Source organism: Pyricularia oryzae, chromosome 4, assembly GCF_000002495.2.
Source record: "Pyricularia oryzae 70-15 chromosome 4, whole genome shotgun sequence".
In the NCBI taxonomy this organism is placed as follows: domain Eukaryota; kingdom Fungi; phylum Ascomycota; class Sordariomycetes; order Magnaporthales; family Pyriculariaceae; genus Pyricularia; species Pyricularia oryzae.
The window spans coordinates 784909-808881 of record NC_017851.1 but is presented as its reverse complement, the minus strand read 5'-3'; the positions used below and the strand labels follow the sequence as shown (position 1 = coordinate 808881).

The window sequence follows — 23973 nt, the reverse complement described above, 5'->3', positions numbered from 1 at the left end:
GTCAATAAGCTTTAATTGTTCTCACCATGATCCCACTTTATGCCAAGATTGTTTGAGTTGTTGCGGGCGGTGAGGGGGACCAAGACTGTCAAAATATGCCGTGTACTATTCTGTTGGTGGGGTACAATTTCACAGCTCTCTCTACCGTAAGCCCAGCTGCTGCAGCTGCCTCCTAACCCAGTACTCCTTCCTACAAGCGGGTTCAATTCTCGCGTTCTATCGTCATCCACTAACCGGTACTGATCGCGTATTCATTCCCTTTCGATAGTATCGCAAAACCAACAACCTCCAAATCCAACGACATTTCCAACAGCAAAGCACACAAATACACATCTGTACATTCATAACCATGGCCGAACACAGAGAACCCCCTGCCATCGTCGAGGGCGCCACGACGGCTGATGTGGAGGACGAGGTCGAGCAGACGGCCAAGTCGGCCGAGGACCGCAAGGCTGCCGCCGCCATGGCCGCCCTCGACGCACGGGACGAAGACACGGCCAACAAGAACGTCGATCAAGAGGCCGTCAGCAAGGCTATGAGCCAGCTCAAGACCGATTCAAACGTCAAAAAGGATGTCAAAAAGGCCGTCAAGGTTGATGCTGCTGATGTGGCGCTGCTTGTGAGTGGGCTGAACATGAAAAAAAAAAAATGAAAAAAAGAAACAACAACAAAATATGCACAGAGAGTCCCAGATCACATTTCCTTGGGAGTATTTGTTGACCAATTTGTTGATATTTTACTTGTTTCGATTAACCGGCACAGGTCGATCAGCTTGAACTCGCAAAGCCCAAAGCTACGGAGCTGCTAAAACAGCATGACGGCAACGCGGTCACTGCCATGCGGGCATACATCGCGGTACAATAAATAGCAGCTCACGGCGTTAACGCCGTCATGATCTCTTGACAAATTCATGTCAAGTTTCGCGGGGGGGAGGGGGGTTGGACTCATACAGAGGTGCCCACTATCCTATGCAGTCTCGTCCATTGGAAACGTTAGTCAATTGCACGAGTGACTTGTGGCCACCCTCTGACCTAATGAGTACTCGCACTGCGAAGCCTTGGCCGATGGTAAATAGATCACAGAACCTGACGCTACGAAGACGTAGAGAACAACGACAAATGGCAATCACACCAGATTTCGGAGGGTCATGTTGTTAGTACGCTGTGAAATAGAGCAGCGTGGAACACTTTGATACTATTGTGACCAATGCTCCAAAGAGCGTTGTTACTGACAAACGTAGGATCATGGGGTTAGTACTTTCTAGTCAAGTCACGTCAAAGCGCAAGTCGGCTGGCACAGAAAGCAGCTGTGTTTGTGGATGGTCACGGGTAGAACAGCGTTATATACCACCAGTAATTCCCTGCCGACTACACCCTTAAACCGACCCAAATATCCCCAACTCCGGTAAATGAGGTGCTAAAAAGCCCAAGTCCTTGCCATACAAGAACTACAATGAGCGGCAAGCCACATATGGATGCAACAATAACACGAAAAAAGGTATGACGAAAAAAGCTCACGATAGCTAGGTAGTCCCTAGCTACCTGAGAGACAGTGAATGGGAGAGAAGCGAAAAGATAGAACAACAAATCCTGGACTCCATCCAAACCCCAAACAAGAGTTTCGGTCCCTTGCAACCCCCAAAATATTGAAGAAAAAGAACGAGAAAACTCCAACCCCCAAGATACTATCATGGCCAGGTTTTGGCCAGTGGGCTGCCGATTTTAGGTGCAAATTGTAAACTCTTCCTTCGCGCAGCCATCAAACGCTGCAGCACACCCTCGTCCTTCTCCCTAGCTAGAAGACCTTGGCCAAGCAACACGATCCCCCCCGCAGGTTTCGGCGGGCACGTCCGCATCATAAGTTCATCCCGGCTCAGTGATAATGTCTCATCGTCTACCGATGGCGTATCGGGGGTCACGTTGGCAGCATAACGCGCAATTGTCTCGGGTGCCGGGGTCTTGGGCACCGGCATGAGCATGCTATCCAACTCCCAGTCTGCATCGGCATCCGCAAAGTCACCGTCCTCGTCCCCGTAGATGCTGCTGGCGCGGCGGGATGCTGCCGACACCTCATCTTCCGGAGTACGCATCCACAGGCCACTGCTACGCCGGCCATTAGCAGGCGTTGAAGGGGCCGTCTTGCACTCCTGGGGCTTGCGCCTGTCACTGCCATCGTCAAGGGATGACGAAGCTGTATCGGCAAAGGCCCTCGGCTCCATGGTCTTGCGACGACCAACACTGCTGTGGGAGCCTTGGGCAGTATCGATGTAATACGGTGCCTCATCGAGCCATTCGTTCTCACGTTCGCAGCTGTAGGCGATGTCAGTAATTTACTTTTTTCCAGTATCAGAGACCTTGCAATTGATTGAAATACTCACTCAAGAACCCAAGATACACCGACACATTGTACCACTCCGTTTGTGTCCCTGACCTTTTCTAGTGTTCGCCTGCCACCGTCCTTGTATACGACGTGGGTGATTCCAATTTTGGATCCCGAAGGCGTATCCTCATCATCGGTCATTTCGCTGTCGCATAGACTCTCCGGATCCCAAGCCCAAGACTTGACACACCTTGCACCCATCTGCGTGAGGAGATCCACAAAAATGCTGCTTGCCTCGGCACCATCGCTGGTGCGCACGTCGACGAAAACAACTGCACCCCTGAGAAGTGCAGGATTGAGAGCTTGTCGCGGTGTGCGGGCGGGCGTGCCGGATGTGGACCACCCGACGGTTGATTTTACAGGCGTCTCGGGGTAAGAAGGCGATTCAGGGTGGGCGTTGTCTTGTGCATTCAGCTTGCTGTCCTTCTTGGTGGGCGAGTATGAGATTACGGTTGCGTTCCTTTGGAGACACTTGGAAGGGCGGTTGCTTGGGCTCATGGCGGAGGGCAGCTTCGCAAGGCTGTGTCTACGCTGCTTCCTCTGTGTCACCGACCCTACTGACTTTGGGGTGGAATCATCTGCTGGCTTGAGTGGGATTTTGGAGACGGTGTGGAAAGTACGGGTGGCAAAACGCTTCGGCGTCACAGGGGGAACGCTAGGAGAGTTGGTCAGGGCAGGATCGATAGGCGGAGCATCATTCTCGTCCCCGTATTCCTGGCTAGCCTCTGATGCATTGTCCTCGATCAAATCGCTGTGAAGCGTTTCCTCAAGTTGTGACGGCTCCACGAGTGACATGACATCTGCCTCAGCGGCAAGTTCAAAGTCTTCCCGAGTACAGCGGATAGGTTCGAGCTCAGGCTCCTCAATATACACCTCCTCCTCGGCCTCCTGGCAAGAGCCAGCGTTTTCCACGGCTATGTCGATATCCGAGGCAGATTTAGGGGCAACCGAGATGGCCTCATCAAAAAAACCGGGTTTCGCCGGCGAATCGTGTACGAAAGCTTCGGCCACGGTGATCGAGATCTTGTGTTCTACCGAACCGCTGCCCAAAGGCGACTGCTGGGGTTGCAGTCCAACTTTGAGCGGGCTGTTCGCCTTCCAACCGCTCAACTTTTCAGCAAGGGGCGTGAAGCCATATTGCCCTGCGATGAGGGTGTGCTGAGCGCCCTTAGCTGTAGACTGGAGTCCACCAATACTGTTTGTTTCGCTGTTGCCGCTCCTAGTATTAGATGCACGGCGTGGGGTCTTGATTGCGCTGTCCAGCATTGATGAAGTTGCAACATCATGAGAGTCCAGATCATCTTCCGAGTCTGACTCCGCGCCCACAAAGGGGTCCAAATCCTTCTGTCTTAGACCAAAAGCACTCGTCGCCACAGAATCTTCGGCCATACCAATCGGCTCTGTTCCATGTGCCTCCACAGTTGGCCCAACTGCATCCACATCCATGGGCTCCCCCACCCCGACGAATTCATCCGGCGTGGAGGAGAGGACATCGTCCTCATGGCTGTATGCTCGCGCAACACCAAGCATGGGATTCTTTTTCAGGTCAGGATCAGCATGTCGTGGCAGCACCGTGGACAGGCGGCCGGGGAAGTGCTGCCTAGTGGCCCTAGTAGGTGATGGTGGCAGCTCCCTTTCTTGATGCAGAGTTGCTGCAGAGTCAGTGTCTGCGTTCAGATCGCAATCTTCCTGAACATTCTCAACTTGGCAGGTCTGTTCAGTCCTGGGTTGAGGTGAGCGGATTCTTTTGATTGGTGACAGCGGACGCTTGGCTGGGGATGCGAGAAACGAGGACTTCATCAGCGAGCGATTGCAGTCACCTAGCGTGGAAGAAGTCAGATTGGATGGATTCGTTCCCTTGACTGGGGACTTTGGTCGCTTTGCGGGCGAGGTGAGAAGCGAGGCCTTCATCGGCGATTGGTTATCCTGGCTCCCAGAATCCTCTTTGGAGAGGTTGATAACCGGCATTCCAACACCTCGGCGCGCTGGTGACTTCATGGCGTCCTTGTGAGGCAAAGCCTGTGGGCGGCGAGCTGGGCTGTTGAGAATACCAGCAGACATGCTTGGCTCCGGGACTGGCAGTAGCTCGCTATCCGCCTCGATGGTACCGAGTGCCACATCCGCTTCCTTCTTCTCGAGTCTTGCGCTCGCCGCCGGTCTAACCGGATTCTTCATCAGAGGCCTGTGCGGAGTCACGTCATCTGCAAGCTCGTCATCAGACTCGGCTTCCCTGTCGAGATCCTTGGGGCGTGCTAATTGTGTAATCTTTTTGGGGCTCAGCGGCGTCGGCCCACTCTCCTGAGATGTCTTCTCTGGATCTTCCTCCAGCTCTTCCCCTGCCTTCTCCTTTTTGGCTTGAGCAGAGGTTTTGGCCATGTCTCGGGTTGGGCGGGCAGCAGCGGGGAGTGCTGCCTTTCGTACAGGCCTAGCACGAAGGCCTGTGGCCGGGGGTTCTGGTGCGGCAGTCTTGGTGGACGCCGTGGCTTTTGTGTTTCTGGTCTTGGTGGCTGCAGCAGGCAGAATATTTTCCTTCTCCGGTTCCTCAAACTGAACCGTCTTCTTGACAGGTGCCTTGGCTGTTGTGCTCACTGCGCGTGTGCGGGTGGCAGGCTTGATGGGTGCCTCTTCGGGCTCCTCATTAAGCTGTCCCTTTTTGGTTCTTGCTCCTCGCACTGGCTTCCTGGCAACCGATACAGACTCCTTATTGGCACTCGGCGTCGTGGAAGCTATTTTCTTAGGTGGCCGACCCCTCCTCGGGGCAGTTACAGGTGCGGGCGTCGGTGCTGATGCAGTTTCTGTTTTAGTCTTCTTGGAGGGTTCTGGCTCGGCCGTCTTTTGCGGTCGGCCACGGGTGGTTCTGGTAGCCCGTGCTGGAGCGGGATATACGGCCCCCAGCTCGTCGTCGTCGTTTTCCGCTTCTTCATTTTCCGTATCTTCAGATCTAAGCTTCCGCTTGGTTGCCGTGGTCCTGGTGGTGGCCACAGAGCTCGTTGCTGTCACTCGCGTCGTCTTTGCCCTTGACGCGGCGGTCACGGCCTTAGTGGGAGCAGAGTCGGTAGACCTGGCAGCGCGCGATCGGGTGACGCGTTTGGGCGGTGATTGTGGCTCCATGGTTCTTGATGGTCTTTTTTTTTGCTGTGTCCCGTTAGTATTGCGAAGATGAATGAATCGCCGCCTATTCCATGGGGCGAACGCTGACAAGTTGGGGCAAGAGGAGGTAGCAGTCGGCAAAAAACATCAATATGCTCAAAGTAAATGTACAATAATTACCTAGTCTATGGTCTAATTAGTCTAACCCTTTTCCAGGACAGACGCGTAACGACCAAATCAACGACTGGGGGAGTAGTGGTTGGTTGGTGGTGACGTTGGAGCACGTCTTGTTTGTTGACGGGTTGTGGGGCCATAGCTAGGCAACGGCCTAGCAACAACACCAACTACATTCCGCACCATTACCGTACAGTATCTCAAATTTTCTGCAGGTAGAGGACCGATGCACGTGACAACACAGTGAGAGTAAGTAAGGCTTTTCTAGTTGGGCAAGGTAGAGTAGGTACCCCCCCCCCCCCCATTTTGATACGGTACATAGGAACCCAGCCATACTTTCATGCTTGCAAAAGATCGACTACTAACAGCAACCAACAATGGGGTGAATACATAACAACGAGAACTAGATGTACAAGTAGATAATTCTAGACTAGACCTAGAACAAGACAAGTTATAACAACAACCCTAAACAGGCGTCGTTCTCTTGCTCTCAAGATACGGCCACAAAACAAAGTAACTCATTCTATTCGTTTATTAATGATACCATCCATCCAAAGATACGAACCAGTCATATTTGAAACATAAAAAAAGGGATTTTACTCCAAAAGGGTCCCCCAAAACAGTTCAAGCTCTAGCCATTGTCAAGGCGAGTGATCCATCCCGGGTTCGATGAGAAAATAAGGTCTTGAGAAAAGAACAAAGAAGAATCTACAAAAAAGGTATATAAAGCCCATGCTAAATGCCCGAGAACCCGAAACAACAAGTGGGATGAGAAGAATGTGGTATATAAATCCTCGAAATCGTTCACATGTTGTTGCTTTCTTTACATACCAACCATGTTGGCGGGTATCGAACCTATTACGGACAGTTGGGTTAGTGAACGTCCTACGCAATTGTTCGATATTGAGCACTTGTCTGTCATGACTTACCAGGCATACCGCCAAAGTTGTTGAGACCCTGGACACCCATGGCGGGGAACGAGCCAGCGGCGCAAGTAACGACACACTGGCAAGAGCCATCGGGCTGGAGCTTGCCTTGTCCAGTGGTGGGGTTGCCGGGCGACGCAGCAGCACCACCAGTAGGTGGCAGGGGGGCGAGGGAGCCGGAGGCGGCCGGGGCAGCAGGGTTGGCGGCAGGAGGCGCAGCGGCAGGAGGAGCAGCAGCGCCACCACCACCAGGGTTGCCGGTGATGGCACCACCACCACCAAGTCCCTTGGAGGCAATGGCCTTCGCGGCGAATTCCGAGTGAGTCTTCGCGGCGGTCGGGTTGATAGAGAAGACCATGCCCTTACCACAGTGGGCACCCTGGGCAGCGCGGCAGTAGAACCACAGCGGGGTCTCAACCATAACCTGCATGGCAACCAAGGGAGGAGGGTTGACGGTGTTGTTGGGGTTGGCCTGGAAACCAGAGTCCATGCCGCCAGCGAGAGGGTTGCAAGGAGTGTCGAAGGCGGACTGCGTGACAGTGTGGTTCTGGCTCAGGAACTTGAAGACGACCATGTCACCAACCTTGGCCTTGATCTCATTCGGCTCAAAGATAAGACCCTTGGGCCCACCCACGGTAACGTTGTGGGTGACGCCGCTTCCGGGAGGAACAACAACGCTGCCAGGAGGCGCGGCGGCGCCACCCTCTGCCGGCGGGGGAGTGGCACCGGGAGGAGCGACGCCGCCATCGACGACGGTCTTGGTAACTGTGACTGTCTCCTGGCGGTTAATCTGGGTGGTGGGGGCGCCACCACCCTGGTTGAGCCAGATGACAATGATATCAGTCTTGAGAGCAGTGCCTTTCTCCTTTGTCAAACCGACACCAGACATTCCCAGGCCGAGGAGGGTCTCGAGGGCGTTGGGATTGGAGCTGAGCTGAACCGAGTTCGCCATGATGCCATCGCTGCTGCGCTTGACCGGGTAGACATTGTGGGCGGCCTTCGCCAGAGCCAGGGGGGCAGCGCCCAATGCAAGTGCCGATGAGAACTTCATATTGTGTGTTGTGAGTGTTGGCTGTAGATTTATTAAGTTGAGAATAAGGATCAGTTCTGATTAAAGATCCCGAGTACCAGTCTCTTTGTTCTTTTTTTTGTTGTTTCTCAAAAACTTAAGCTTTAGGATGGCGAGTGCCTGCTCGTGAAGAATCAAAGTGAATGAAAGACGGCGAGAAGGAACAAACCGAATGAGCGTCCGGGCCACACGTGTACAACGATAAGGGGATGAGGGAGAAGAGGTCTAGGTAATTACGAAGAGATCAGGCTGGGGATGGCCAACTCTTAAAAACAGCATCGAATCCCCAAGACTTGACTTTACACCCCCAGCAAGCTCTGCTGGTACGGGTCTCCCAAGCCGGAGCCGGGATATGGTAGCCAAAGGGGAGGGGGCGTGGAAAATTACTGTTGGCGAAACAGCTTGCCTCCCCCAGTTCGAGACTAGGGTCGCCGCCCACCCGGGCTAGGTTAACCCCAGGCAGCCCGACCGGCGTCAAGGCAGCCCGAAATTTGAGTGCGATGGAGGGAACCCAATGGCCAGCGCGGTCTGAAAACGGACGAAAAGTGTAGAGAAAAAAAAAATGGGAAAAAGCCAAGATCAATCAATCGTTAGCCGGTACTGGGGACTGGGGCAGGAACCAAGGAGGTCAGCTAGGAGCCGTGGGTAAGGGAGGGGTTCGTTCCTGTAACAGCTGCGTCTCGGGTTGGGGCTTGTCGTTTAGAAATCAGCCCAAACAGGATTAGCCCCCGTTGCGTTCCCACAGTTTGGGCCAGAGATCCCCGCCACACGTGCGACACTGATCCATCGCGACAACGGGGCAAATGGCTTTCTTTCTTTTTGGCGAGATTGGTATTGTTTTTTTCCCCTAGGGCTTATGGTTAAACCATTTAACATTGCCCCAACTGGGGATGATGTTTATTGTCTGGGTTCGGCCGAACAACTGAGGAGTCAGGCTAAACTCTTGATTATACTCTCTAGAAATTGACATCTTAACGCATTGAGATACCAAACACTTGATTTTGTTTATCAACTATAAGTGCCTACCTAGCCAACTTGTGCGGCCCATGCCTAGAAGGAGTACAGTAGTAATTATTATAGTCTACGTAGTTGCTGCCACCAATGTAGTATGTGTGCGTCGTATATTGGGTTTGGCGACGAGTGGAGAGTTAAGCTTGTTCCAGCTGGCAGGGAACTGACATATCCCCTGCTCGTCAAGATCCTGACCCAAGAAAAGAAGAATAAAAGCGGGGGGGGCGGGAAGGGGGAAGAAAAGAAAATGATGGGGGGTGCACAAACGGGTTATGCAGTAACCGGATCCTCAAATCTCGCTCCTTTGCGCCCAGAGAGAGACTTGCGCTTCCGAGAAGCCGAGTGCAATCCTTTTCAGGCCAAGATCAGGATGAGAAGAAGAAAAAAATTCTTTTTTGCTCATTCTCTTCATCGGCTTGACTTGGCGGGACAAGACCTCCAACAAAAAAGTCCAGATGAAAAACCGTCCAAACATTTGCTTGTCTTATTTTGATTGCATTTGACCGTTATTTTTTACAAGGTACCTACCTGTTGTCAATTTCCTCTCCGGGGACAGGATGGCACGGGTGTTCCGCTAGTAGTTGAATCTTTCTCCGAGCTATCACTTGCGTAAGGTACCAAGGGTACGTGCTGTATGCATCGTAGTACGTATGTGTATCGCAACTCGTGTCATCCCTAACGGGCCTTTTTGGGTTTGGCAGGCTTGCATGCGACGTGCCTTAGTCTTGGGCATGTCATTCATTAGCTACCTGCTTTGAGATTATCGGGCAGGCACACAGCACAATCCATCATTTTGGATGGCACCATGGTGCTCCAGAACTTTGAGGACCAAGGCTTGCCCAGTCTGTGCTTGCGAATAATTATGTATGGCGTGTCCCAATAAAACAATTCCCCTTATTAGATGTGGGGATGGGTATTAGAACACAACCAAAGATAAACACAGAAGGGGAAAAGGGAGAGAAAATGGATCAACATGGAAGTCCATCCATCTTACATCCGGAAATCTTGTTTGTTTCCAGGCTGTAAAGCTTACACGGATAATGGCAACTAGCCAGGTCGTTGTTTCGTACTCCCCGCTTCTCACAATAGTGAGTAGATGCACACATGGGGAGTCGTGGCCAATCTTGCTACTGCTGCAAACCGCCTTGTCAGTTTCTTGTCAAGCTTCCAAGCCTCCCAAGAGAACTCGGCCATTCGGAAGATGAGTTCCCATTATCAACAATGATGTAACCCAAAAGCATGCCAACCGTCAAGCGGTTGAGTGGTAGCTCAATCGCTTCGCTTCTTTTTCGTCTGATCAATGTACCGGCTGCTAATGACGGGATTCCCTGGATCTATAATGTGCCACACTGGAGGGTGTTTGCCTTCAGACAAAGGAAGAGGAGGAAGCCGTGTCCCGTGACGCTGCAACATATGACGTTCCAGTAATACTCGCTTCCATGTCGATCACACACGAGACAAGCCTTCCATTGCTGACTGCACCTACCACGTACAGTGGCAGCCCACAATTCACGTCATTCACAGACTGGCCGCCCTATTTTCTATATTTTTATTTTATTCGTTGACTTTTTTTTCAAGTGGTACTTTGCTACCAATATAGACTGCCGAGACTGGGTACCCAGTCAAGGCAGTCTCAGATGTAAAAAATAAACTAGACTAGAACTAGAACTAGGTATGAGGTATGAAGAGTACGGTAAGCAGCTCGTAGCGGCTACTTTATAAAAGCAATGTCGGAACAGGGTTTTTAATTGATTGCTCCCCCCCCCCCCCCAATTCTTTATTTTCTATTTTCTTCCCCTTTCCGCCCCTCTTTTGTTTCCCGTATTGTTTTACCACCTACACGTCCTGACCTTCCTTTAAACGCGATCGTAAGGGCTCATACAGACAGCTCCTTGGCTCCGACGTTTCCTTCAATTTCTTATCTCCGGTCAGGATTCACCTTGCCGGGATCTCTCTGTTGCTGTCCTTCATACAGCCCTGTGTAATACCCGGCGTAGTACCATGACATCAGCAGGGATTTGAGGCCCTCATCTTTCACTACATGAAGTTGTAAAACGTGTTTTCGTGTTAGTAAACACGCGAGTATGCGGAGGTTTGGCTGAAAAATTACCGAGGAAAAAAAATAAGAAGTATAGAGGCTGCTTTCGACGCATGCTAGGAGAAAATAACAGCGTATTACAGGAAAAGCGCACATTTTATCGTCCAAATATCCTCAAAGGGATTCACTGCGACAGTTGATGGATACCCCACAGCAAGCCTCAAGGCCGGTCCACGTACGGAGCATATATGTATATAGATGGTATGAAAGGTGCGTCTTACCTGAGCCAAGGACAGAGATGGGCGAGCTAAGGGCGCCGCCATGTTGTTGATCATTCACACCGGAACCTTCAGGACATCCACTCGTAGGCTAAGGTAGAAAAATATTAGCTTGGGGGGACCACAGATGGATAATGTCAGATGCAGGCACCCCTTTTGCACAATCGTCTGTCTCCTCGAGGGCCTAGCTGGATATGGGGATTCAACAACGCCATCGGGCCCTCGGGAACAGATGATAAGATTTCGGTTCTGCAAAGCAAGAAAAAAAGAAAATGCCAAGCTTTGATGATTCTCCGGGATTGGCACTTGACATCCGGGGGTTTAAGCGATGCGTAGTAGGGATGCAGTCGAGGGCCGCGAGGCAGAGGAGGGGCCGGTGAAGTGAGCAAGTGCTCTTTACGCGTGGACGCGTGTTGAGGATGCAACAAAATCAAGGGGGTTCCCCTGTCTCTTGTTGCTGACGTACGTACCTTAGCCTGCTCTTGAATTGTTTCGCCATCACCCCTCGTTCCGTTGGGCGGCGACTGAGGCTCATTCGTTTCAGTCTTGGCGTTCCGTAGGGGGCTGTTCCATGGCGATCATTTACCGTGATCCATTTAATCAGCTTGCTGCTTCGACAACGGGAGGGTGTGTGTCATAGCACACATACCGACCAGGGGAGGTGGAGACGGCAAAAAATGGTGGAAAGTGGCCTGACTTTTGCGAATCTGGAACAATAGTGGCCTCGGCTGCCCTGTCGGCGTGAATGCTGTGGTATTTCTGTGATGGTGGTAAGAGCCTGCTTCAGCCTCTTTCTCAGATCTTTCCCGCGGGCCGTGGAATTTAACCACGCCGTGACATGGGCGCGAAGAAGAGAAGAAATCAAAAAGAGAAATACAAATGAAGAACAGAAAGCCACTCGGACCGCCCCCAGGACACCGATGAGAGCAAAAGAAGAAAAAAGGTAGGGAAGCATCGCAAGCCAACTTCTTTTTTCTTTTTTTTTTTCTCGGCGACGGGCAGGCAGGTCGTTCTGGATAGCGCACATGAGATGGAAGCCAGCAACAAAACTGCAGCAATTCTACTTACCTTGTACTCTTCAAGGGCTTCGTTCCACGAATTCACCAGTGCCGAGTCGTCCCAGATGTCTTCGTGGGTGACGACCTTTTCTTCTTCCGACATAGCTTCAGGTCCTTTTTAAACGCGTAATCCTGAATTCAGTTCCGAGCCGATTGCGGGTTGATTGATGCGATGATGTAAATTGCATTGATTTTTGATTTTGAGTCGGTGGCTCCTCTAGGGATTGGTTGCTAGAAAGCAGCCGAATTGCAACTGCTAACCCAAGCCGATAATTGGCGATAGGGTAGGTACCTGCCTAGGTAAGGTAGGTACGTAATTACAACTGTGGTAAATCCCCCACTCAACACACTGTCGTCAAGTCTACATACACACACACTGGATGTAATGCCCTTGGATTCTACCTACAGTGTACCTATCTTTCACATCAACCTGAGTTCTCGACGGATATTTACTTGCTGGTAAGAAAGATATTCCCACTTACCTACCTTATAAAATAATGCATGTTTTTTTTTTGCCTCCATCTGCTCTTAATTCCGTTGTACACATTATCGTCGTCCAATCTTCCATCTTTTGACATGGTCGCATCACACCAGTCTTCATTTGGAACTCACATCTTCCTAGCTACATTCCTCGATATCTACCCTTCCAAGCCTTCTTACTCCGTACCTCTATAAAAAAGTTGGCTAGCGATCAAGGCCTCTCCTACCTGAGAGCTTGGGTTCGTTGTGCGTTGGTTTCCCGATCCGTCCGTAGTTCTTCCGGGTTGTTCGGCAGCCGTGCCTATCACAACGTCCGCCGTATGTGGATTAAAAAAAAAAAAAAAAAAAAGCCCCCCTGTATTTGGCCTTTCTGACTTGTTTTGCGATGCATTCCTCCTGTGTCGGAGTTCTCCCGCATTTACCTCCTCGACAAGATGATCCTAAAGAAATCACAATGGATATTGGACCTGTCAATTTTTGTTCTCTCGTCTTTTTCTTTGCCTGTTTCTTAGCTAAGTACGTACCTATTTTTAAATAGGCACATTACTCTGCTTGAACCGCTGATCACATGAATGTCTGACTTCGGCAACAGCATATTACGGGCCAATCTAGCTAGCTACATTACATACATGTGGACAACCTTCACCCGCCGATGCTCTTCACTGTTGGACCGGCTCGGACCGGCTCGGAGGTCAAGGGCAGCCAGCCAGCGACTTGCAGCCCACCACGTAGTAGAAACACGGGCGGTCATCCTTTGATCGACATCGGCGGCGACTTGTGGCCCTCCCTGCCTTGCCTTCCTAAGCACATATCTTGTTATACTGCTAACGGCTTACCACAGTAGAACTGGAAATCACTTGGCTTCTCGCCCATCAAATCCGAATATCCAACCATAATTATTGATGGACAAGTCTATATCTTGGATTTGTGGAACCTGCGACTGTTCTAGACTTTGCCAATCTATGCCGCCCCTCAGCGTTTGGTGAGCTTTCCCCGCAACCCATCGCCACAGTCGGGTTCCACTCGCCCGACATTGGATCCCATCCAGACGACTTTCCAGTAATTACCGTACCGTACATACATGCCAACCAACTGAGAGGAGAAAATTAGAGCAGAGACAGCCAGGCTGCTTGGGGGTTTTTTCTTGCTTTGGTCTGGGTAGTCTTGGTACGTGCCGATGGGCACCATGCAGTTTTTGCTCCTTTTTTTTTTTTCGTTTTCTATTCTTTTTTTTGGCTTGCGCCCATAGAATGTTACTGTCAGTGGCGGGGTGCAAGTCACCTGAGGAGGTGACATCAAATCACTCCTGCTATTTGTATTTATTTCCGAAGCAGCCAACAAATCTTTCTCATCCAAAAATGCTGAATTCATCATATATACATGTTTTGAGCTTTTCTAAACAACCGCCTTGTTGATAATCGTGATTTGCAGCATCTGCAGAAAGCAGAAATACAATAAGACAAAAGTTATGGAGTGAGTTTCAGGCACTGACTTGATCATGCTTCCAACCTGATTCAAGAGGGACCGTATAAGTGAGTGCAAATAATAAACAAGCTAACCGTGTGGATCGGATCCTCCTTGTCTCTTCCAGGGCCCTCAAGAGCACAGTAAGTCTGGCACTGGATATTCGTTCGAACTGTCCCCCAAGTGATTAGGCAAAGAAAGAATAGAATGGTGAGCAGTCAGTTGCCTGTTGGGCTGAATTGACCAAATAAACCTCATCCTAGGAGCACTACATTGGTATCGATGTTGGGACTGGCTCTGCCCGAGCCTGTCTCATCGATGTCACCGGCGACATCAAGTCACTCGCAACCAAGGAAATCAAGCTCTGGCAGCCTGCAGCCGGCTACGAGGGCTCTCACTATGTAAGCCCGCTTGCTTCTCAAGCCTCGGTGACAATAATAACAATAAAAAAAATGATAAGATTGGTTCCACTAACATCAAAGCAGGAACAATCAACAACCGATATCTGGGATGCCATCTGCTTCTGCGTCAAGAAAGTGGTTACCGACACGGGGATTGACACATCCACCATTCACGGCCTAGGATTCGATGCCACATGCTCCCTCGCAGTATTCAGCCACGACACTGATGAGCCTATTCCTGTTACCGGGCCAGACTTTTCTAATGCCTCCGGGGAAGATCGCAACGTGATACTGTGGCTGGACCACCGACCCTTGGCTGAAGCCGAGAAGATCAATGCCACAGGCCACAATTTGCTGCGCTATGTCGGCGGCAAGATGAGCGTCGAGATGGAGATCCCAAAGATATTGTGGCTGAAGAACAACATGCCCAAAGACCTCTTTGATCGTTGCAAGTTTTACGACCTTGCAGACGCCCTGACGCATCTGGCCACTGGAGGAAACACGAGAAGCTTTTGCAGCACGGTGTGCAAGCAGGGATTTGTTCCAGTTGGCGTCGATGGCAGTGTCAAGGGGTGGCAGGAGGACTTTTATCATACAATCGGCCTCGGCGATCTGGTGGAGGATGACTTTAAGCGGATGGGAGGAGTCAACGGGGTGGTGAGCCCTTTTGTTTTGCTGTTCATGACCTCGATCATCTTTTTTTTTTTCTTTTTTTTTTTTATCTTTTCCCCCTGCCATGATGCTAACCAGCCAAATACGTCGATAGAGCGGAGAGTATCTCAGTGCCGGAGAACTAGTCGGTGGATTAAGCGACAAAGCCGCCACCGAGCTTGGTCTGCGTCCCGGGATTGCCGTGGGTAGCGGTGTCATTGATGCCTATGCAGGCTGGATTGGTACTGTGGGTGCCAAGGTCAATCTCACTCCCGACGAGCTTGACGAAACCGTGGCGCCCAACGACGTGGCCCAGGCCTTCACGCGACTGGCAGCCGTGGCCGGCACCTCGACATGCCACCTGGCCATGTCCAAAGAGGCAGTGTTTGTAGATGGAGTCTGGGGCCCCTATCGTGATGTGCTTATCCCGGGCTTTTGGATGGCCGAGGGCGGACAGTCGGCCACCGGCGAGCTTATGCGGCACATGATCGAGACGCACGCAGCCTTTGTCGAGACCCAGGCGGCTGCCGTTGCCCAGGGCAAGAACATATACGACTATTTGAACGAGCACCTGCGGCAGATGGCCAGCAAGGTCCAGGCCCCCTCAATATCGTGGCTGGCACGCCACTTCTTCTTCTACGGCGATCTGTGGGGCAACCGATCCCCAGTGGCCGACCCCAACATGCGCGGTGCCATCGTCGGCATGAGCAGCGACAAGACTGCCGACTCGTTGGCCCTGCTTTACTATTCCACCATGGAGTTTATTGCCCTGCAGACGAGGCAAATCGTCGAAACGATGAACAAGGCCGGCCACTCCATCAGCAGTATTTTCATGAGCGGTAGCCAGTGCCAGAACGAGATCCTGATGGACCTCATCGCCACGGCTTGCAGAATGCACGTGCTGATCCCGCGATACGTCAACGCCGCAGTCGTCCACGGCGCCGCTATGCTGGGCGCCAAAGCTGCGAGTGCGGATGCCGAAGGCAAGACCGAGGACCTGTGGAGCATCATGGACCGCATGAGCAAGCCTGGGCGTCTGGTAAACCCTGCACAGGATCAGGCCCTGAGCAAACTGCTTGATGCCAAATACGAGATCTTCTTGGAGCAATGCCGCTCGCAGCAGGAGTACAGGAGGCAGGTGGACAAGGCCATTGGGGCTTAAGGGGATTGAGCATTGTGCATAGGCTGGTTGGTGATGAGTTTGGGGGCAAGCGGCGATGCGTGTGTTTCTTCCAAACCCATGTTTTCAAGCTTCTTTAATACAACGTCCCATTTATTCTCTGCTCTTTTTATTTTTCTTTACAAGCTCTCTTCTTTTTCCTCACGAGGGACTGACTGGCCTCTCTCAAGTACCTGTGCTTAACTGGTTCGAGACTAGATCTAGTTATAGTTCTAGATAATTAGAATCACGCGCTAGACAATCTTGATAAATATGTCTATTTTATAACTACACACACGTCTCTTCTTTTATCTTACCAAATCCCTCAAATTCTTTGCAGACCCGAGTAGGTAGGACCTGTATCATATTCATGTCAACACGCCTCGGACCCACCAGAAAGACATAGTAATGGGTAATCCTCAATAGTCGTACGTAAGCCAGGGGATATCATGGTTCAGATGTAAATTGAAGTTCACATTTACACTATCATCATCGCCACCCCAACTTCATAGCCTCCAGAGTTCCGGCCAAGACTTAATCAGCGGCAGCCTTGGCCAAAGCTTCCAGGATTGCAGGGGGGAACCTGTATCTCAGCTGACTAGTATAAGTAGTCAAGTCGACCGTGATCTGCCTCAGCTCGTTATAAAGCATCCTTGCGGTAGCCTCGTTGCCTGTGAACTGCCCGCTCGCCAGCCTCTCTCGCTGCCTGGTACAGCATTCGGTCGTCCACATGACCAGATTCGGTACGTTGCTCGCCACCGCCTGTGACAAGCCAGCGAAGAGGGCTGCGTAACTGCGTATGGCGCTCGGGTCACCTTTGGCATCCAGTGGTAGAATGTCAATACTGCGGATTTTCTGTAGATTGTGGCGTGCAATAGGTTAGTTGACGCCGCATCGAGAGCAATAGCTTCAGAAATGTAAAAGGGGTATATGTAAAATTTTGAGACGGGTAAACTCACGTCCAAAGCGTCGGGCCATTGTTGGGCTTGTATGAGACCCTTGATTTCGCTCATCTGCAACAGGACCGCACAAGCTGCACGGTTCGGCTCGCGAATCTTGCGCCTGAACATGATGTCACGCTCATACATGGTGAGCATGGTCCTGGCGAGCTCCACCGGGTCATCAATAGCAGCAAGACTGAGGCTGGTTCCCGCCTGCTCCTGTGCTTCCACGCCCTCGACGCGCGGCTTAACCGGTGCCAACCTCAACGGCTCATTGTCGCCATCGAGTCCACCGTCCATCGAGATCGATTCGCTCAAAGTACGGCTGACCAGAACAATGACGGCATCATAATCACCTGCAAGGTGGTTGAGCAGGACTGCGTCGGTTGTGCGTCCGGAATCCTCGGCGGCTCGGGCAGCCTCGAGGGAAATGGTGCGCAGGAAGTCTGCTTCGTCGTCTAACGCAACCAGCTTGCCACGCTCCTCAATCATGCCTCTAATACGCTGGCCGTCGGGCCTGATGTCACCAATCAGCTTGCTGAATTCGCGTGTCTCAAGCACCAGAGCCCTGAGGCCTTCGTGGCACAGCGCTGCTTGTTGCCTATCCGCCTCATTGTTGGGATCGTCCATATTGAGACATATGAGAACGATATAGTCCACTGCTGCAGCCACATCTGCTGCCCTGAAGTCCTGCGTGTAGAGACCGACAAGCGGTGCAAAGTTGATCTGCATTACGCCCTTTGTGTTGAAGCTCTTGAGTTCGTTTGCAACCGACATGGCGTCGGCCGGGCGCAAAAGGCCGTAATACTCAAGCGCTATAGCGAAGTGAACAGCATCGGTGCGTGAGAAGGAATAGAGATATGCCACCGCGGCCTCGTACATGCCTGCCAGTATCTGCAGGAAGAAGAACATGCTGAAGGAGCCGTTGACATCATCTCCAGCAGCACCCGACTTGGCTGCGAAATGCTTATTGCCAATTTCTTGAATGTTGGCTTGCAGATCTGCCAGACCATAGGTCTCATTTGCAAGTTCTGTGGTGCGGTCACCCTCGCGTGCAAGGTTGAACTGAAGCCAAATCCAATCATCGATGCCGAACCTAAGGCCTTCGAGAGAACGATTGCTCAGTTCACAGCGACCCACGATCTTGTAGCAAGCCATGCGATACGGATCGATGCTTCCCTCTGGGGCATTGCGGACACGCTGGGTATATTCGTTGTTGCACCGCTCCTGCATAGGCCGCTTCAATCTTCGGTCTTCGCTGGTGGCATAGCTGTTGATGTATGACGAGAACGTGCGGTCAATGCTGCGGAAGTGATTTTGGTTCTCGTTGACGTACATAGCCGCTTCGTTGACGTGACCTGTCCTCAACAAATAGAAAACAATGGCCCAGACATACTCTCCCTGAACTTGCTGGAGGTCTGCGTTTTCAGTCACCAAGTTCTTCTTTGCAGCCAAAACTCTGATGTAGGCACGTATTTTGCTGATGACATCGGGACGGCCTCCCAGGTTGGCCTCCTGTGGGCTTTTAGCAATGGTGGCCTCGGCTTCCTGGAACGCCTGCTTTTCCAGGTACCGATTCGCCCCGTTGATGATGCGCTTCCGCAGCTCAGAGGCCTCTGGTGATCGGGATTGCGCATGGATGTAGCTTTGTGCAAATTGACGCTGGCGCGTGGTTGAACCAGGCACATTAGGATCCGCATCTGGGTCCTCGCCGATAACCTCTATCATGGCATTGTACGCCTCGTAGATCTTGGGTGCATGCACATCCCCGGACCGCTTTGTAACGTCGGCGAATTCATGCATGATTGGGTATGATAGGTTCATGAGGCGGCTGTCGTTTAAAGAATGAATCTTCTCAATAAACTGTCGTTGTTTGTCGTCCAGGAATCGCTCGTTGATCGAGGGGATGCCGGTACCTAGCCCGTTGTGGCCCACCATCTCAACGTCAACGAACTGAGCCCCATGGGATCCGATTCTGCTAGGGCTTCCGATGACAGACCGCAGCATGCCGGATTTGCCAAATGTACTATTCCTCTGGGTGGCTCGGCCCGGAGCTTCAGCACCGCCGGTAGCGTTCCTAGACCTCTTTGAGCGGCCAAAACCGCCCACGTCATCTCTACCGGTCGATACGCTAGACCTCTTGGGCCCAGCTGCATCTTCCCTTGGCTTGATCCCGAAGTGATCGTATATGCGCCTCCTTTGAGCCTCCCACTCCATGTTGACATTTTCTTCGAGAAAGCTGTCAAAATCCCTGACCGAGCGCTCTAGGCCGTCGGCAATCATGCTTAAGGTGGTCTTTGCTTGCAAGTTGGAGAGATAGGTTTCAACGTCGAGCTCACCCGGGCTGGGGGCCAGTGGTCTAGTCTCTGGGACTCGGCCGCCCGCACGTGCAGCAAAATCACCCAGGTCTTTGACGGCAGCTCCAGGGTCGACACCGGACGCGGCCAAGAGGTAGTGTGCTCTGCCATCGAGAGGCGGGCGGTCTGCAGCGCGACCCTGGGGACCAAGTTTTCGCAACCGCTGTTGAAGGTCGCTCAGGCCCAGTTGAATGCTAGGCAAATACTCGACCCCGTCGCCGCCATCACCATTTTTCTTGGCTTTCGCTAGGAGCGAGTCGAACAGAGCACCACCAGCCTGGGAGCCGTTGACTGACTGCGCCCCAGCGGGTCTGGCGATTGAGCTGTCAAACATGGACGCGCCAGCGGCATTGGTTGCGGTGTTGTTGAAAAGTGAGCTTGTCGGTTTCGTCTGCGGTATTGCGGTCGCGAATGGCGAGCTGGAAGGTTTGCCATCGAGGCCTATGAGCTGGGAGTTCTGAGATGCGGCCGGCTGGGCTGCTCCCGAATTAGTTGTGCCGAACAGAGAACCGCCGCCAGGAGCTGGCCTCTTTTGATCGGGTTGAGCACCGAAGAGCCCGGAAGATGCTGGCTGCTGCTGCTGCGTTGATCCGAAGAGGGAAGATGGAGCGGGCGCAGATGCACCAGCTGCCGGTGCTCCAAACAGGGATGGTGCAGCCGGAGCAGAAGTGCTTGCTGCTGGCGCTCCAAACAAGCTCATTCTGAACAATTAAAATCAGCGCGTTCTTGGCTCCTGTGGCTCACCGAGGTACAGCTGCTAGGAATATACCAGCAGTTCACGTTGTGTGCCTGGTGGCGAAGTAATTGGCACTAGGTGGTTGGTTATGGAAAACGCGTTTGCAATTCCAATCGCGAGTTCAGCTTTGGTGCTAAGCTAAAAAGTTGTTTGTTGGCTGGGTGCGGGTGGGTCCAGACCTCCAACATGAAAACGCGCAGTTAATTAATTGCCTTGTGTGTGCAGAGGCGGTGACATAAGCAACAGCATGGGTACTTGTAATCATGTTAAATTGAGGTACCTACCTAGGTTGACTTCAGAATCTACCTTGAACAACAAGCATCTCGCGATTAATGATTTTCTATACGACGATGGTTTCGACTTACTGTGAGCTGAGCTGACCTTGTCTCCACAGAGCTTATCTTTGTAAGCAATGCTGTTATCGGATCATAATCTCAAGCACAAAGTAGGGATGATACATACGACCATACCCACTGGAATATACGGGATCCCGTCCGCTCTCCCCTAGTCAAACCAGTGAGGGCCGAACTAGTACTCAGGTGGGTGACCACTGGGGAATCCTCGGTGTTGTATGTTTTGGTATTTTTGCCCCAACCTATCACTACTACTACTACTACCCCATGGCGATTTTATATGCGGAGGGCCCCAAGGGTCCGCCTCTACTCGCCATGTTCCTTCCTAGGAGGTATTGCACAACGATCAAACAGAGACCCATTTAAATCACTATTGAGTATCCATCCCTCCCTTCAACTCTTCTCATAGCCCGTTTCGTTTCAGGAAGTCAAACATAATGCTGAACGCCTTAGGCGCAACGAGGTGCAGATTGATGTTATGACTGTGATGCGTTGTATTTCATTAGTATAGCACGATTGAAAGAAAAAGAATTTTGAGTCTCTGAACGCATCACAGAGCTACACGCGAGGGCTAAAATCGCCCTGCAAACTTTGACCATTGGCATCAGAAGAGAATGAAACAAGAAACAAGAAAAAAACTCACCCGGCAGATAGATCTTCGACCACCTCCACAGCGGGCGACCCAGTCAAATTTCCCTTCCAGGCCTCGAGCTCTCCGACACAGTCTCCGCCGCAGGCCGAGAGGTCGTATCGGCCCTGCAGCAGCAGCACAGGCGTTTCGATATCGCCAAATTCGATGGCGGTCGAGGTTAGCGAGGGAATCTCCCCGATCCCGAAAGGCTCGCTTGCCCGCGCGTGCGTCCACTCGGCCGCGCGGTGCTCAAAGTCACCCGGCAGTCCAAAGTAGATGTACGTGTCGGCATACTTGTCCACCGTCGTCAACCACCCGGCGTCCAGGGTGCCCCACCGCTCCTCGTCGCGGAACTTGGCGATGCGCAGTCCTGAGCCTGCGACGAATGGCCCAAAGTACTTGAAGCTACCCCCGAAGCCCATCAGAACCACGCCGTCGATCTGGTCAGAGAGCGCGGCAGTCGCCGCGGAGAGGTACGCGCCGTAGCTGTGGCCGACCAATGCGATCTTGTTTTCGGGTCTCTGACTGCGCTCACGCTCGATCAACGCGTTCAGCACTGCTGTGTGGACCTGGAATTGGGCGTCCATCAGCGAGTCGATCCTATCGAGGGTGGTCTTTGTTAGCACGATCAAACCCCGTGCATGTCAAGTTTCAGTTCGCGGTGCATTTGGCCAGCAGTTATATCTGCGGTTCACTTACTTTGAGGACGAGCCTACACCGATACGGTCGTAGCTTAGGACCGAGTAGCCAGCATTGACGGCGGCACTGACAAAGTCGTATTTCTCCGCCTCTGGGAAATCAGGTTGCCAGTACCTATATCAAGAATGAGGCGTGTGCCTATCAGTGGCGTTCATCTTTCGTCTTCCTTGTCTCCAGGTCAACAATCAGAGATGACTTACGATTTGGATTCCAAAATTCCGTGTGTGAGTATAAGCGTTGTCGAGCCGTTTCCGCAGAATGTAGCTCCCACGTCGTATATGCTCTTCACGGGGGCCGTGGTGCCGGTGATGGCGGACGGACTATTCCGCTGCGTGAGGTTGAAGCTGAGGGCCACGGCGTCCCAGTCATCCTGAATCCTGGTGCTGATGAGAAAACGCGGCACCTCGACAGTGACAGGAATTCGGATATCTCTGCACTTAGTAGCCGACCCATTACCGCCTACTGGAAGTGCAGCGGCGAGGATCGCGTAACCGAAAACGACGCTTAGAGATTGTCGGAGTGCCATGTTTTTAGACAAGTGGGATGAACGACGTAGGCACTACACATAGACTGGAACAAGACGATTATCCATATTGAACTCGAAGCGAACATCCTCTTTATCAAGCCACGTCCAGTTATCTCAAAATGCTCCCTGTAAGGATCCAATAAAAGGTCTGGCCCATACAGGAAAGGTACGTTCTCTTGCCGTCAGGGTACCTTTGTAAGCAACATGCATAAGCTCCGGGTACCAATATGCTATAACGGGTACACATATTATGTTACTGATGGTGAAGCCGCTTTAAGCGCACCTAGGGACTTTCTCATACCTCTGTGGGTGCTACCGTATGCCTGGCATCATCAACAAAACCGTGGTTTACCTGATCGTACTCGAAGGGCCTCTCAAAGATCGCTTCATCTACAGTCAACGACTGACATGCCTATGCATAGAATTGCAAGTTAGTTCCCCACCATCAACGAACAAGATCCCGTGAAATTCTCAGAGACTACATGGGTATTGCACTATACCTTGTAGTCCCGACCCTCCGTGGTTCTGCCTGTGAAAAGAGGAGTTTCAACCCCTGAAGTTGCTTACAAAGGCCTGCATATTACCTGCCCACTATTGGGACCTTAGATACGCGAGCGCCAATAAGATCATGTATAGTAGTCCTTGCGTGTCAAATAACGCAGCAACACCCGAGATTGGCATCCTTCCCTAGGTAAGGTAAGCTATGGGCAAATTTGGACACGAGCCTGGCACCGATTCAGGTCGCACAACACATCTCTCATCGACAGCGCGCCATATGGAGCTATTCCTCTTGACGAGAGGTACGACACGTTTGGAACCCGTGCCATCCAGCATTTATATCTTTCCTGCTATTACCGCTGCGGCTAGCTTCGGGACAAGTGCGGTGATAGGACTGATGAGAAGCTGAACAAAGCCATGATGGCTCCTTGCGCCAACCTAGGCGTTTGTTGATAGACAACCCTGAACCAAATTGACACATAGCACAAGTATTACGCCGGGTCGATCGTAATCAAGCAGGGTATCGTTAGCACATCAGAATATCTCGTTTTGACGGACGATATAATCCCGTCAATTGATTTAAGCGGTGGCTGATCGAGGAACCTACAAGTCTCCAAAAGCATTCTCTGCAGCCATCCATATAAACGCACTGTATCACACCATGCCACATCGCAGGGGAGATGAACTCCGCCGAATCGTTCTCCAATTGATTCTCGTGCGTGACTTCTGAAGACCGCCTATGCGACAAGTCGGTCTGTCCGGGACCGCGGTCTTTGTCGTCATCGAGGAGTCCGTGTTGGCAATGTCCTTGGTGAAGACCGGAGATGCTCTCCAGTCTATCTATATTGTTTCAGAGCATATAGGAAGGACTAAATGTGGCAAGCGAGCGTCGCAGTCGCAAGTTCAAGCCTCGTGACAGGCGAGCGGCGCTGGTATAAAAAAAGGAAACTCGCAATACTTGGTCTCATTTGACATGCGAGTCTGGATTAACATATATAGAGCATGCATATCAGCATGCCGTACGTAGATCCACCACGTAAACAATGCGTATGGG

At 51.8% G+C, this 23973-nt stretch overlaps 10 protein-coding genes and 1 non-coding gene across 11 annotated transcripts; 4 read left to right on the top strand and 7 right to left on the bottom strand.

Annotated features, from left to right (window-relative positions):
• Positions 1 to 151: 151 nt before the first annotated feature.
• Positions 152 to 1678, top strand: MGG_08595 (uncharacterized protein). The gene is made up of 2 exons (XM_003716077.1): positions 152 to 619; positions 763 to 1678. Exons 1-2 carry the CDS (start codon positions 350 to 352, stop codon positions 862 to 864), a joined length of 372 nt encoding a protein of 123 aa, XP_003716125.1. The 5' UTR covers positions 152 to 349; the 3' UTR covers positions 865 to 1678.
• On the bottom strand, positions 1236 to 5650 carry MGG_08594 (uncharacterized protein). Its single transcript, XM_003716076.1, has 2 exons — positions 2378 to 5650; positions 1236 to 2309 (listed from the first exon to the last, which is right to left on the bottom strand). Exons 1-2 carry the CDS (start codon positions 5488 to 5490, stop codon positions 1688 to 1690), a joined length of 3735 nt encoding a protein of 1244 aa, XP_003716124.1. The 5' UTR covers positions 5491 to 5650; the 3' UTR covers positions 1236 to 1687.
• Positions 5651 to 6015: 365 nt separating this feature from the next.
• Positions 6016 to 8272, bottom strand: MGG_08593 (uncharacterized protein). The gene is made up of 2 exons (XM_003716075.1): positions 6573 to 8272; positions 6016 to 6498 (listed from the first exon to the last, which is right to left on the bottom strand). Exons 1-2 carry the CDS (start codon positions 7618 to 7620, stop codon positions 6467 to 6469), a joined length of 1080 nt encoding a protein of 359 aa, XP_003716123.1. The 5' UTR covers positions 7621 to 8272; the 3' UTR covers positions 6016 to 6466.
• Positions 8273 to 9173: 901 nt separating this feature from the next.
• Positions 9174 to 9843, bottom strand: MGG_17048 (uncharacterized protein; the record flags this gene model as incomplete). Its single annotated transcript, XM_003716074.1, has 2 exons — positions 9174 to 9279; positions 9734 to 9843. 2 exons carry the CDS (start codon positions 9841 to 9843, stop codon positions 9174 to 9176), a joined length of 216 nt encoding a protein of 71 aa, XP_003716122.1.
• Positions 9844 to 10567: 724 nt separating this feature from the next.
• Positions 10568 to 12252, bottom strand: MGG_08592 (uncharacterized protein; the record flags this gene model as incomplete). Its single annotated transcript, XM_003716073.1, has 5 exons — positions 12034 to 12252; positions 11663 to 11724; positions 11436 to 11529; positions 10969 to 11056; positions 10568 to 10686 (listed from the first exon to the last, which is right to left on the bottom strand). The coding sequence occupies exons 1-5, from the start codon at positions 12124 to 12126 to the stop codon at positions 10568 to 10570; spliced, it is 456 nt and encodes a 151-aa protein (XP_003716121.1). The 5' UTR covers positions 12127 to 12252.
• A 191-nt stretch (positions 12253 to 12443) lies between these two features.
• MGG_17047 (uncharacterized protein) lies at positions 12444 to 13376 on the bottom strand (the record flags this gene model as incomplete). The annotated part of the gene is made up of 3 exons (XM_003716072.1): positions 12444 to 12453; positions 12684 to 12804; positions 13340 to 13376. The coding sequence occupies 3 exons, from the start codon at positions 13374 to 13376 to the stop codon at positions 12444 to 12446; spliced, it is 168 nt and encodes a 55-aa protein (XP_003716120.1).
• A 363-nt stretch (positions 13377 to 13739) lies between these two features.
• On the top strand, positions 13740 to 16469 carry MGG_08591 (uncharacterized protein). The gene is made up of 5 exons (XM_003716071.1): positions 13740 to 13976; positions 14095 to 14110; positions 14231 to 14368; positions 14453 to 15025; positions 15135 to 16469. The coding sequence occupies exons 1-5, from the start codon at positions 13972 to 13974 to the stop codon at positions 16179 to 16181; spliced, it is 1779 nt and encodes a 592-aa protein (XP_003716119.1). The 5' UTR covers positions 13740 to 13971; the 3' UTR covers positions 16182 to 16469.
• MGG_08590 (nucleoporin NIC96) lies at positions 16287 to 20518 on the bottom strand. The gene is made up of 3 exons (XM_003716070.1): positions 20497 to 20518; positions 17138 to 20391; positions 16287 to 17033 (listed from the first exon to the last, which is right to left on the bottom strand). Exons 2-3 carry the CDS (start codon positions 20174 to 20176, stop codon positions 16713 to 16715), a joined length of 3360 nt encoding a protein of 1119 aa, XP_003716118.1. The 5' UTR covers positions 20177 to 20391; positions 20497 to 20518; the 3' UTR covers positions 16287 to 16712.
• Positions 20519 to 20669: 151 nt separating this feature from the next.
• MGG_08589 (uncharacterized protein) lies at positions 20670 to 22501 on the bottom strand. Its single transcript, XM_003716069.1, has 4 exons — positions 22096 to 22501; positions 21896 to 22009; positions 21209 to 21796; positions 20670 to 21047 (listed from the first exon to the last, which is right to left on the bottom strand). Exons 1-4 carry the CDS (start codon positions 22419 to 22421, stop codon positions 20969 to 20971), a joined length of 1107 nt encoding a protein of 368 aa, XP_003716117.1. The 5' UTR covers positions 22422 to 22501; the 3' UTR covers positions 20670 to 20968.
• MGG_20342 lies at positions 20673 to 20788 on the top strand. The gene has a single exon (XR_001729797.1). It is a non-coding gene; the product is annotated as a 5S ribosomal RNA (ribosomal RNA).
• Positions 22502 to 22625: 124 nt separating the features above from the next.
• Positions 22626 to 23513, top strand: MGG_17046 (uncharacterized protein; the record flags this gene model as incomplete). Its single annotated transcript, XM_003716068.1, has 3 exons — positions 22626 to 22738; positions 23084 to 23117; positions 23403 to 23513. 3 exons carry the CDS (start codon positions 22626 to 22628, stop codon positions 23511 to 23513), a joined length of 258 nt encoding a protein of 85 aa, XP_003716116.1.
• Between the last annotated feature and the right edge of the window lie 460 nt (positions 23514 to 23973).

What these genes read in the sequence shown, in the direction of transcription:
- MGG_08595 (XM_003716077.1), top strand. Translation starts at nt 350, where the DNA reads ATGGCCGAACACAGAGAACCCCCTGCCATCGTCGAGGGCGCCACGACG. An exon ending in CTGCTGATGTGGCGCTGCTT is followed by an intron (nt 620 to 762) that starts GTGAGTGGGCTG and finishes TAACCGGCACAG; the next exon opens with GTCGATCAGCTTGAACTCGC.
- MGG_08590 (XM_003716070.1), bottom strand. Translation starts at nt 20,176, where the DNA reads ATGAGCTTGTTTGGAGCGCCAGCAGCAAGCACTTCTGCTCCGGCTGCA. An exon ending in AATGGCCCGACGCTTTGGAC is followed by an intron (nt 17,034 to 17,137) that starts GTGAGTTTACCC and finishes CACAATCTACAG; the next exon opens with AAAATCCGCAGTATTGACAT.
- MGG_08589 (XM_003716069.1), bottom strand. Translation starts at nt 22,421, where the DNA reads ATGGCACTCCGACAATCTCTAAGCGTCGTTTTCGGTTACGCGATCCTC. An exon ending in GGAATTTTGGAATCCAAATC is followed by an intron (nt 22,010 to 22,095) that starts GTAAGTCATCTC and finishes TTCTTGATATAG; the next exon opens with GTACTGGCAACCTGATTTCC. An exon ending in GTCGAAGATCTATCTGCCGG is followed by an intron (nt 21,048 to 21,208) that starts GTGAGTTTTTTT and finishes AACGCATCACAG; the next exon opens with TCATAACATCAATCTGCACC.
- MGG_08594 (XM_003716076.1), bottom strand. Translation starts at nt 5,490, where the DNA reads ATGGAGCCACAATCACCGCCCAAACGCGTCACCCGATCGCGCGCTGCC. An exon ending in GGTGTATCTTGGGTTCTTGA is followed by an intron (nt 2,310 to 2,377) that starts GTGAGTATTTCA and finishes CATCGCCTACAG; the next exon opens with CTGCGAACGTGAGAACGAAT.
- MGG_08591 (XM_003716071.1), top strand. An exon ending in GCTACGAGGGCTCTCACTAT is followed by an intron (nt 14,369 to 14,452) that starts GTAAGCCCGCTT and finishes ACATCAAAGCAG; the next exon opens with GAACAATCAACAACCGATAT. An exon ending in TGGGAGGAGTCAACGGGGTG is followed by an intron (nt 15,026 to 15,134) that starts GTGAGCCCTTTT and finishes ATACGTCGATAG; the next exon opens with AGCGGAGAGTATCTCAGTGC.
- MGG_08593 (XM_003716075.1), bottom strand. Translation starts at nt 7,620, where the DNA reads ATGAAGTTCTCATCGGCACTTGCATTGGGCGCTGCCCCCCTGGCTCTG. An exon ending in CAACTTTGGCGGTATGCCTG is followed by an intron (nt 6,499 to 6,572) that starts GTAAGTCATGAC and finishes TGTCCGTAATAG; the next exon opens with GTTCGATACCCGCCAACATG.